This window comes from Sinohyriopsis cumingii, chromosome 4 (assembly GCF_028554795.1).
Source record: "Sinohyriopsis cumingii isolate HCF-2022 chromosome 4, ASM2855479v2, whole genome shotgun sequence".
In the NCBI taxonomy this organism is placed as follows: domain Eukaryota; kingdom Metazoa; phylum Mollusca; class Bivalvia; order Unionida; family Unionidae; genus Sinohyriopsis; species Sinohyriopsis cumingii.
Window position 1 is genome coordinate 133,026,029 of NC_142964.1, and position 12,728 is coordinate 133,038,756.

The 12,728-nt window shown below is 35.1% G+C and overlaps 1 protein-coding gene across 2 annotated transcripts in view; it reads right to left on the bottom strand.

The window, feature by feature from the left end:
- LOC149802115 (nonsense-mediated mRNA decay factor SMG5-like) overlaps window positions 1–12,728 on the bottom strand; it is a 192,124-nt gene that overhangs the window by 126,880 nt on the left and 52,516 nt on the right. For both annotated transcript variants that reach the window (XM_089956507.1, XM_089956506.1), the window contains exons 11-12: window positions 10,433–10,573; window positions 4,347–4,483 (exon numbers count right to left, since the gene is read on the bottom strand). In XM_089956507.1, coding sequence (XP_089812633.1) covers window positions 4,347–4,483; window positions 10,433–10,573 — 278 coding nt within the window. The remainder of the gene's footprint in view (window positions 1–4,346; window positions 4,484–10,432; window positions 10,574–12,728) is intronic.

Consider the following 12,728-nt stretch of genomic DNA (forward strand, 5'->3'; position numbering starts at 1 on the left):
GTTATCAAACTGTCCGTGAAACAAAAAGTCTACCAGATGAATCTAATCCACAGAGCGTTTGGATTGTCTCAACAAATATATTTATGGCAAGCACCCAAATGATCCATACTGCAACCTCCTAATATTCTGGTTAGAACTCGCTAAATTTAACTCAAGATCAGTCCAGTTATGACTCAGTTATGTAATTGTTTTGGGTGTCAAGTTGTGGAGGAAAATTCCCGACTTTCATCAATATTTGCAAAATTCAAGGACTTTTCATGGTCGGGAAAAAAAATGGTATCATTTCTCCCAACTTTTTCCTGATTTCCCAGGAGCGTGGGAACCCTGAACTGACTAAAAGTGTGTAAATAATACAGGTTTCAGGATCTGAACTAAAGTATAAAAATCTGCTGAGAGACCAACTGATGAATGGGCCACTCTAAAAAGTGTGGCCCCTTCCCGAGAGAAATTTGTCTAGGACACTGAGCCTGCCAGGAATGTGTCTGATCTGGCCACGATTTTTCCCCTTTACTGAACTGCCACTGTTGTTACCTAAAATTAAACTGCAGTTTGACCAGTTTTTAATTCCACTTTCTGTCAGCAACTGTCTCTCTGCTGCAGTTAGGACTGCTTTGGTCCAAATGCTGGTGCAAATGGCAAGGCAAACTAGAAAGGCAGTTCTTGTGCTGCCTACTTCCATGTATATTAAAGATTGTTTAAAACATTTCACAAAGGTCTATGATTTTTAGAACAACATAACCAAGAAATGTCATTTCAAATTCTTCAGTTATTTTTCAAAATGGTATATGGAATTGGTATCGCAGATGTGATGGTGTCACTGTTAGAATTAACATAATCCAAAAAATCAAGATCCTTGTTATCAGACCCATGTAAGTGTAATGTGTCCCATGCCACAGCAAGGAGGCCATCGTCATTTTCAACATTGTTATCACTGATAATGAGATCTGCTCACTAAAAGTAAAAGTTTGTTACACAATCACAGGAAACATCATGGCATGCACAATAAATTATACAGATTGTGGACAATACATTTATTTCACACAAAGTTTTTTGAATGTCCTGCTATTATTCCGTCTTTTTCTGACCAGCAAATTTCCAGCCACTTTCACAACAGTCTGAATTAAAATGAACACGAGATAGATTTACTTCAAGATGCATTCATATACATACAGAATGATATCTAAAAGACATTTCTAAATTATTTTGTGAAAATGGTTCAAAACAAAAACATTTCTTTTTACACTTTAACTGGATTGAACCAGCAAACTGTGACTGTAGAGTACCGATTTTCAATGAGGTGTGGTTATCATGCCTTTTGTTACCAGGTGTCTTTGTTATTTACTGGTTATGAATGATGTGTTATTATCATACTTATTGTTACCTGGCAGCTTTGATATTACACCTTTCTTAATGAAACGACTGCCTTTCTTTATCTGCCTATGATGGATCAAGTGATAAAATGCTACATTTGAATCTTATCTTCAATTAGACAGACCTCACAAATCAAATACTCTAACAAGTTAAACATTGCAACAAAGCCATTATGAAAAAGCTTTTGTAATAATAATTAAAAACCTGAAAAGGGAAATTATACTCAGATGTTCTAACAGAGAAAATGCTGTACCCATGAATGTAAACCAAGAATGTAATAACAATCTGTATTGTATCTTAAATTCTGCCACTGAATAGCAGGGAGTAAAGACTGGTCAGCATAGGCATGATGCAGCTTCAGCGATGACCGTACAAGTCTATACAGTGCTGGTGTGGCAAGAACAATGCTGGAAGCTAGCATTCTGAAAGAGAGCTTTCTATTTCTCCAGGTCCTGGACCTTGCCAGACAAATGATCTGAGATCTCTTGGTTTGTTGCCAACTGCAGAAGTAGATGGAAGGAGAGATATTTGTCCCCAGTTTCCTAGTCTATTGAAGCCATAACTCATTGACTTAGCACGCAGTGGCAGGCAGAGAATGACAACAGATGGTAAATTTCTTCCACTATACCTTTAAAGCTAATTCAATATGCTCCATGGTGGAACTGAAGTACACTATTTAACTGAGGTTGTCCTTGTACCCATGGTGTAGGTTGTCATCCTAAGGCACTGTTTGCATGTCCTATAATAAATGGCCCACCAGATGAATCAGAAGCTGGGCAAGTGATATGGCTTGTTTCGCAGGTACAGATGACCCACAGGTGTGCCTGATGGCTGGTCCTAAAACCTCCAGGATGCAAAATGCAGAAACAGATGAACAAACTGAATGGATTCCAACACAAAAGGGATTGCTCTTTATGTGGCCCAGCTTGCTGACTTGATGGTATTTATTCAACAGGTGCACCATAAATAGCTGGCATGCCTCTCTGAATTGTAGCTGTGCAAGTAACATGGCTCATCTTGTTAGTATGGCCAGCTGAAAAATGTGCTGGGCAGAGAGTTGGATGGTCAGTTTGGCAGCTACCTGCACAGTCAGCTGACACTGTCTCAACAGAATGTGTGGTAAAATGCATGGACTGACTCAATGGATCCCTGTATGTCTCTGTATAGCACACAACAATCAACCAGAATGTGGTAAGGCTCACCAATGTGATGTACCTCCGGTCACTAGCTAAAGGCATCAACAACTGGACAGCTGGACTGGCTGATCAGCAGCCAAGATGGCAGCATATGGCATGGAAGTCTGGATGATTAGGTCATCAATTTCTGAAATATATTACATGCACCCAAATGTACCAGCCTTAAAGCCATGACTGGGCATGTGGTGGGTACTTGTATGCCAGTGGGCTGCTGAAATAAAGGAAGACACTCTCCCATTCATTCCAGGTCAGCATTGGAGATTTGCAGCAGAGGCTGCGGAAAAAAATTCCCCTAGGCCAGCAACTGTGCTGTTGCTTCTTTCCTGTGTTCAATCCTTTCAACAAGCATATGGACCAAATACCTTCTGACCACAGCATGCATTGACTACAAGTAGAGGACATGAAGAACACCTGCTGCAAGAGAGACACATATCGTGCATGTCCTCATTGGCTTTAAATTCTTGCATAAAGCACATAATGGTGGCATTGCTTAAAGACAAAAACAAGAAAAATACTGAAAATAAACAACCAGAAAGTATTCAGCACTATTAAAAATAACATTTGTTGCTTCAACCAAAAACTCAAGAAATGTGTACATATAAGCAACCAACAATGAACATCAAGAATAACACTGGAGCACCAGGGCAGAATAACAAAGTCCACAACTGTGAAAAAATTCACACAAATATTGATCGAAAATTAAAAATAATAAAAAGCAACATGTACATTAATACACAATACTATACAGACTTTCAAGATAAATAATAAACATATCCTTTGATTCTGAGAGGCCAAGCAATATGATATAATAGAATTTTAATCATACTGGGTGAAAGCCTAACATCTGTTTGATGGGTAATCACCTAGCAGTGATAAGGGAAGGTAACTGCAAGGAGTTTAGGGAAAGATGAATTTTCATCTTTCTAGAGAAATGAATTTATGATGTATTGGAGAGTATTTTAATACACTAATGTTATCAGGAAATGTATTTGATGGAGAAAGCATCATGCACACTTATCTTTTATATCTCTTATACCAAAGTTGCAGTGGAAAACACATGACCAACAGAAGTAATGATAAAATATTTATAAAAAATAATTACCTTCATCATAATTGGCTTTTAAGAGTGGTAAGAATCTAGATCTAAATTAATTATTACTATTCATGGACAACGTATAGCTGTAAAAGCAAATTCTTTTTAACTCTGTCAGCCTGTGGAAAACAAAGATCAGTTTGTTTTTTGAAACTTTTTGCACATACAACACACATTAAGAACCTTTTCATCTTAATTTTTCTTCTTAAGCCAGCAATTTACATTCTATGTTTCTATCATCTAATAACTGTTTGCATTATCCCAACTCAAGGTCGACTTGAATGCCTCTCTCTCCCTCTCCTACATTAACTTTTAGTAGGAAAAGACTTTCAAATAAATTTTACAGTTACATACACTTTATAGTTACAGAAAGCAGTGAAATGAAACATTAATCTCAAAACCTGAGAAGCTTCATGAAAAAATAGCAGTCAAATAAGACTATTTTTTAAAACGTTGAGGGGTGCCATGAACAAAAAAGAATTGTGAAAGTGTTCAGTTTAATAGGACTTGGTGCTATACCCCTTTGAATATAAGAAGAAACAACATTGTTAAATTATTAAAATTCTGACACAAATCCGAACTTGATTGTACTCTAAAAATTGCGAAATCTGAATTTGCTATAAATTCCACTGATTACTGACAAAGTGTCTGGTAATGGTGAAAGCCAAGAATTGAATCTGTAATACCTTCTGCTGAGATGCTTCATTTTCTTTGTTCTTATATTCCTCCTTAATTTGTTTTGAAGAATGCAAATCTCCATTTTGTGTCAATCTGTCAGGCCTTCTCTCACAAGTGTCACTCTCTGTGTCATCATCAGCAGGCTCTAAAACAGGTAGATACATTATACTAACTTAGTATATTAAATTAACTCTAATGGTAGATACATTATACTTAGTATATTAAATCAACTCTGATGGTACATACATTATACTAACTTAGTATATTAAATCAACTCTAATGGTAGATACATTATACTAACTTAGTATATTAAATCAACTCTAATGGTAGATACATTATACTAACTTAGTATATTAAATCAACTCTAATGGTACATACATTATACTAACTTAGTATATTAAATCAACTCTGATGGTAGACACATTATACTTAGTATATTCAATCAACTCTAATGGTAGATACATTATACTAACTTAGTATATTAAATCAACTCTGATGGTAGATACATTATACTCAGTATATTAAATCAATTCTGATGGTAGATACATTATACTAACTTAGTATATTAAATCAACTCTAATGGTAGATACATTATACTAACTTAGTATATTAAATCAACTCTGATGGTAGATACATTATACTTAGTATATTAAATCAACTCTGATGGTAGATACATTATACGAACTTAGTATATTAAATTAAGTCTAATGGTAGATACATTATACTTAGTATATTCAATTAACTCTGATGGTATATACATTATACTAACTTAGTATATTAAATTAACTCTGATGGTATATATATTATACTAACTTAGTATATTAAATTAACTCTGATGGTAGATTTAGATGTACAATATATAAGCAGAAATAAACAAAGAAACTAAAAAAACATTTCTCCACTGATGACTAGATTTGCACATGGAAAACCAATTTTTCATGTCAGAGGTCTTGCTAGGATTTTAAAATTAGCAGTCCAGGACTCCTATTTTGGTAAAAATAGAAGTCCCATCAGCGAAAGTTGCAGTTCCCTCCCATAAGCATATTAGACATACTTGCAGAAACATATTTTACTTCAAACACTGGTGTCTTCTCTGTTACCCAATCATAATACCTTAGGAGAATAGGTGAGAGGTGAAGGGATTTACACCACCTTACCCCATGATCACTAATGAAGGGATTTACACCACCTTACCCCATGATCACTAACGTATGTGAAGCAGCATGAAATCATAATGTATGGGCAACAGTAGTGACTCTGTATGCCTGGTATGAGACCGCTCCGGTGGCCTAGTGGTTAAAGTGTCCGCCTCGCATGCGGGTTCGAACAAATGGTACTAACAGCTGCCTCGCTAGGCGCTCAGCATTAAGAGGTTAGTGTTAGAACTGGTCACCTGGTGTCAGGATAGTGTGACAGGGTGGGACATCATGCTACATGTCTGTGGCAAGTTGCCCCAGTGCTAGACATCACTATAAACTGCCACACTGCCACACATACAATTTTCTTCTGAACAAATTAAATCTCCACTTTCAGAGTTTTCGTCCACAGAAATTTGTTAAATGAGGCAGTATCAATAGGAATGGTGCCCTCATCTTTGATAGTGCATTTCTTTGCATTCTTATTTCTGTATAAGCCAGCTAACAATGTCTCATTAAAAAAACTGAAGTAAAAAAAAGGCAAAAAATCTGTAAAAGTCTAAGAATCATTAAGAATATCATGAAAATCTAATCAGTTCATCTACATATATAGAAACATTTCAAACAAATTTAATTTGCTTGGGTCAAGTGCTAACGATATCTGTACTGAAAAAGTCCACACAAAAAAGGATATATCAGTGGGAGAAAAAATATCACCAAAGTGATGACACCACTTTAATAGCCACAGTGGCAATATCACTTTTGGAACTATTTTCTTTTTCAATTTTGGAAGTATATCTGCTGTTATGCATGTTCTACAGACCTTTATTTCAATATTTAGACCTATTTTATTTTTTATTTTCCTTTCTCACACCCTTCCTCTCTCTCCCCCAACTGAATGAATAATCTTAAAATGTGTCAACACCGTTGACCCTCTAGTATACATTTATGTAATCAATGAAAAGGGGCCATCAAGAAAGCATAAAAATCTCAAACAACAAAAAGCAGGCTTCAACTATCAAACTTTATATAATCAGTTTTCCACATGGATCGTGGAAATCGTGTCACCTATACAGTATCATACCTATTACACTCAATGACAAATTGTATACATCTTTATTAGTAAAATTCTTAATTACATACAGTAATAATTGCTTAAGTAGTGACTATAACTGTCCTCACTACCATGAATCATGGAAACTGTTAGTTACTGAACCATTGCCTGTAACTATTTGATAGTCTGCATCACATATACAGTATCTTACCTGTAATACTCAATGACAAATTGTATACATCTTTAAGTAAAACTCTTAATTACATACAGTAATAATTGTTTAAGTAGTGACTACAACTGTCCTCACTATCATAATCATATATGAAAATGATGGAGAAATCAGGAATCGATTAGCGTTGATCGCAACCAAGAATTAAGTGACAATCAAAATTAGGGGGCAGTGTCTCTTACCAAAATAAGCTGCAAGCCTGCCAACGTACAAAATTTCACGTCTAAATGGAGAATTAAACCAAAATTAGCAGTCAAAATTAAAGTAAATCACAATCATTAAAATTTTAATGATGTTACACTCTAAATTCCATTGGAGTATTCTGTCACTTTTGCTATCGTACTCCCACACTAGAAAGTTGTTTGCATTGCTTCCCGTATCCATCCTTGCAGGAAATGTGTTAGCAAAACTAAAATCTCTTCATTTTCGCATGAAGGTATGCATTAATTTATAAAATACACATTCTGAAGCATTATATATACAATGTAAATTCATAAAAATCGTTTTATTAAAATTATTGTAAAGTATCATAACTTCTTTTTATTGACGGAGTAATACATCCGTTAATCGAATTGATGCAGAATAGAGAAAGAAATCAGGCTAATCTAAGATTTTCACCTTAAAAATATATGACACAAAGAAAATCTATTCATGAAGTGGAAACAATTTGTACTGTCACTTGTGGCTTCAAAACTTATGATAATACGTTTCCACTTCACTCACGAAATATTTCCTTATATCTACTCAAATATCATTGATACCTTCTAAATATCATTATTATACCATGAAAATCTAACTTATACGTCCACCCTATGATCTGACTTTATATCACTTTACCTGTGACCATTATCAGTGCTATCAGTTGTTGCCAGGGTTGAATCATTGCATGCTGTTATATAACACAAGTTAGCATGCAAGAAATAAAATTACATGGTCCCACGAAATAGACTAAAATACAGAAAATATGTAATCTGATAATGAACATGGAGAACTCGGAATGTATTGATTGGCTTTAACTCAGATTTTAAGTTTGCCTACAGGTATTTTCATTAAAACAATAAATCTCTTATTGTTTGTGTGTGTGTGTGTGTGATTTGGATTTTTAACATAGCTTTAACAATTTTTCAGTCATATTGCTATAATGTCTGCAGTGTGACAGTTTATAGTGATGTCTAGCACTGGGGTATCATGCCGCAGACATGTAGCATGATGTCCCACCCAGTCACATTATCTTGACACCAGGCCGACCAGTCATAACACTAACCTCTTAATGCTGAGTGCCAAGCGAGGCAGCTGTTAGTACCATTTTTTTAAGTCTTTGGTATGACTCGACTGGGGATCGAACCCACGACCTCCCGCATCCAAGGCGGACGCTCTAACCACTAGGCCACCAGAGCGGTACTAATGGTTTATAATAATTATCCCATTAATAAAGATTTTCCCCTGTGACTATAAGTAAAGGGTCTTATGACAACAAGTACTGGAACTAATGACCTGGTTATCTTTAAAGAACAAACCTACCAAATTTCATTGGTCCATGTCGATTTGTTTTTGTGTTATTGTAATAACAAACTTTCAAGTGACAGATTTAAAAAGAACTCTACAGAAGTACAGAGACAAACAGATGTACAGAGAAATGGCCAGATGTACAGAGACATGGAAAATGTCAATGTCAAGTGGTTTTAGTGTATTCATCCTCTGGGTTATTCCATTTAAACATACATTGTACCCAGGGAAGAAGATCCAGTCTGTATATACATATATATCATAAAGGACTGGAGGGCACAGAGGTGGCTTTGTGTGTGAGAGAGTGAGAGCATCAGCATCAAAGGAGATTATTCTAATTCTACCTCAGTTATTATTATTTTTATTATTATTATTAAGGCGGATTGCTTGTGAAATATTGTATTTGCCTTTCTGCAAATTTTTAATTTTACAAACCTAAGTGTCCAAAATCAATCACATATTTTTAGGTTCATGTACATTTTCTTCAGCTATTATTATTCAAATATTTTTCCCAAAGAATATTATACAGAAAGTAGAGGAAGATGAACCCATCACCCACTGTCATAAAATAATAGCTGAACAAGTATTAATAAATTATCAAATTTGGATCGTTTGAAGATCACAGGCTTCTCTTATCAAATATATAAAGAAAAGATGTAGGTAGGAGCAATAATTTGTTTTAGCATTGCCTAACTGAAATCACATCAGAAAGCTTGCATGGCCAATTTAACATAGGTTGTAAATTGCTAATGATTTCCCAATGCCGTGTAAACTTTTCATTTACTTTACCCTTGCTTTCACAGTAGTTATTTTTAATACAGTAACTGTCTAGGCTTTTGTTCTTGTTTATTATTTAATAAGAAATAGAAATCATAAACTTAGTCTAAATGGAATTCACAGCAATATGAAACAATGGTAAAAAGTGAGATCACATCAATCACATCAAAATGATCAAGCATTGATTTTACAAAAGCAAACATCCATAACAAAACAATTTGCACAGAAGAGGATCAGATAATGAAGGTTCCATTGTAACTGACATCACTGAAATGATAACTAGATACTTGGCATTAAAAATATGTAATATGTTTTAATTTTATGTCAATTAATTTGGAAATCACAAAATTCTGCAGTATACTGTGACCCATAAAAACTGAAAGATCCCCTCTTTGTCCAGCCCACCTAAAATTTTGCTAGAAAGTAAAACTAACATTAACCTAAAAAGTTTTAACACTGATAGACAGATACACATAAGAATGCCAAAAGAATCATTACCAAATCAGGCTTGACAAAAATACGAAACATTTATACATTTGTAAGAACAAAAAATTACTAAATTATGGTTTATTTCATTTTGTGTGCATCATTTTTGGTAATTATAAAAAATACATTTTCATTTGCATTTATTAAATTTGTGGATATACCTCTGTCAGAAACGGCATTTACTATTAAGTTTTTATGTTGGTTATTTGAATGTTTGATAATGTAGCCAACAAACTCCATCAAATAAATGTGGATATAAAAATGAATTCACCATTGACAGGCATCTTGATTTTTTTATGGCCATTATGTTTTGCGTACCCATTTCCACAAATTACTATCAAGCATTACACAGCATTATATTTGCTGATATATAGCAGTATATTTGTCTTATATAGTAGACCCTAGTTTTATTGAATGCTGCCATCACAAATTTCCTAACGTAATTAATTCTTACTAAAAATCACATATCAAGTTTCAAAGTTAATATAAAACTTTGTTATAAGTAGCTTCTCAATAACAATTAGGAAGGAAGTACTTTATTAAATGAGCCATTTGCTTATCTTATTATAAAACCACATGAATTCTATTCTACTTCAATGTGGACATGTTAATTAATAAACTCATCAATCATTGTTATTAATTTGCAGTTAGCCTCATGGTGCATTTCTTCAAAGAAGAATTAATCCCCATCTGTGAAACACCTATCAGGACTGCATATCCTGGAAAACTAAAAAAAAAAATATAAAAAAATGCATACATCTTTCAAGGAAAGTAATAAACAAAAGCTTTCCTAAATTATCTCAACCCACACTGTGTATATAAATGTGAGCCTGTAGAAAAATGTAATGAATTCAGATCAATGTTGTAATATGTGAAGTATACTTTTTTTTTTTATACAAAACCTACCACATCTACCAGCATTTTGCAGCAGTTTATTTGGATTCTCCTTTTCATACAGTGCTCCCTGCAGGCGAAGTACAGCATGATTAAGGATATGTGAGAACAAAGCCAGAAGAAAGGCCGTTGCAGCCGTCACTTGCCGGGAGCCTTGAAATGAGAAAGCAAACCTTTAAGTTATGTTTCTCTGAGAATATGTGCCCAATTACATTAACATTAGGAAAACAAACTCTGAGAATATGTGCCCAATCACATTAACATTAGGAAAACAAACTCTGAGAATATGTGCCCAATCACATTAACATTAGGAAAACAAACTCTGAGAATATGTGCCCAATCACATTAACATTAGGAAAACAAACTCTGCTACCTGCTGAATCCATCCTTCCCATAAGACTAAATGTAACCTTTTCTGTCTAAATCCCCTATAGACAAGGTAAGAAACTCTTACACATTACCTCCCCTTTGAGGCAGCCAGGTGGTGACAGTTTTAAGCTGAGTGATACATCAACAAGGGTGATAAGATTTTCAGGAAGGTTGGGAGAGTTTTACACAAATGTGATGAGATAATCCTTTTCAAAGAACATAATCTACTTTCTCTTTTGAATACATTCATTAATCATGTTAACATCATGAGAACAGATAAAAGGAAGAGGAAATGCCGAGTATCCCACCTATATCCTGGGCACCCTTCAAAAGTAGAATAACTGGATTCACTATATAAAGGAAAATCTGCTCTCCTAACCTGAAGGCAGCATGACTGACAGACATGTGACTGTGATAACTATATATAGATAAAAAGAAAACTGATTAACTTTTCCTAACAATACATTTTCCAAGCAAATCCAGCAAAATTGCTGAACTACTGGACATATGGAGGTTGTGCTGATGTAGTTATCTAGGTGACAGCCACTGGACCCACCAGATCCAAATCATGTCTCTACAAAGTTAAATGCCAGAGAGAAAAACTCTTCAAAGTTGACTGACATGCTAGCTATTATCTTCTAATATGTCTTGGAATGAAACTTTACATTTGAAAGCAAGGCTAAAAGAGACTGCTCTAATCTCATGAATATAAATTTTGACTCAGATCTTTTGAGACTTCAGAGTATGCAGAATGTACAAACCACTTCAGCCATGATGATAGCTCCTGAGGGCTTACTTCCTCTTTTCCGATCTTCATTAGAAGAGACACTTGCATGTTCCATGACTTTTCCCTGTGTGATTCAAGTAATGATTGAAGGCATGGACAGGATCTTGCATGATCACCTCTCTTCATGCATATATCAAACTGTATGACAACTCTGATTGCCCATTCATACCAAGCTACAATGGCTCGTACTGTGTTATGTCAAAACCCGTAACAGGTTCCATTTAGGAGAAAAGGCAAAGGCTTCTGGTCTATTCATGTTAAAAATGGCTAGCAGGTCTCATAGATCTTTATAATAACCAATAACTCCTCTACCATGATGCCTGAAAATGTCGAAAATCATAGAGAAGTAGCTTTCGATAGTAAGGGTGTTAACTTTTTCTACCCACTCAACCAGAGAAAGAAATCAGACAGCTGCAGAATTGATGTGCCCAGAGTAACAATATTGTCCACTTTGCACCAGTCCTGCCAATAACATTTTTCCTTGTATGCCCAAAAAGTGGAGGACTTGATGACTCAAGATTGATGTGCGCAGAATAACAATATTGTCCATTTTGCACCAGTCCTGCCAATAACATTTTTCCTTGTATAAAGTGGAGGACTTTATGACTCAAGAGATTCTCTCTACAGTCAAAGGCTGAAATTCCCTTCCTTGAGGAGGTAGGCAACCACTGCTGAATTGTCTGACATGATAAGGACTACTTACCAATAGAGTTGGTCCTTCCAGACATGAAAATCATTGATTATAGCCCTCACTTCCACAAGGCAGATGTAAACAGGTAATTCCTCCAACCCCACTTCAAGGGGACTCTCCAACTGTACAAACTAGCATTTTGTACATACCATAATTTCCAGCTGGAGCATCCCAGATGAATTCCTACTATGAGCCAAAGAAGAGGTACAATTGGGCCAGCAGGATCGTATGTAAAGGGCACATGAAAAGTTGTAGGAACTTATTCACTGTAATACATTCCATGTTGGAAATCAACTCAACACATTTGACAATCCACACCATGTATATGTGAGAAAGACTGATCAGATTTAAATTTGTTAGAAACTCCATACCAAGATGGACAAAACATTAGGATGTGTCGAGATTCAACATTTCCCAGTTCACCAAATGCATAGGTAACCTAAAAGGGACAGATCTTTCCT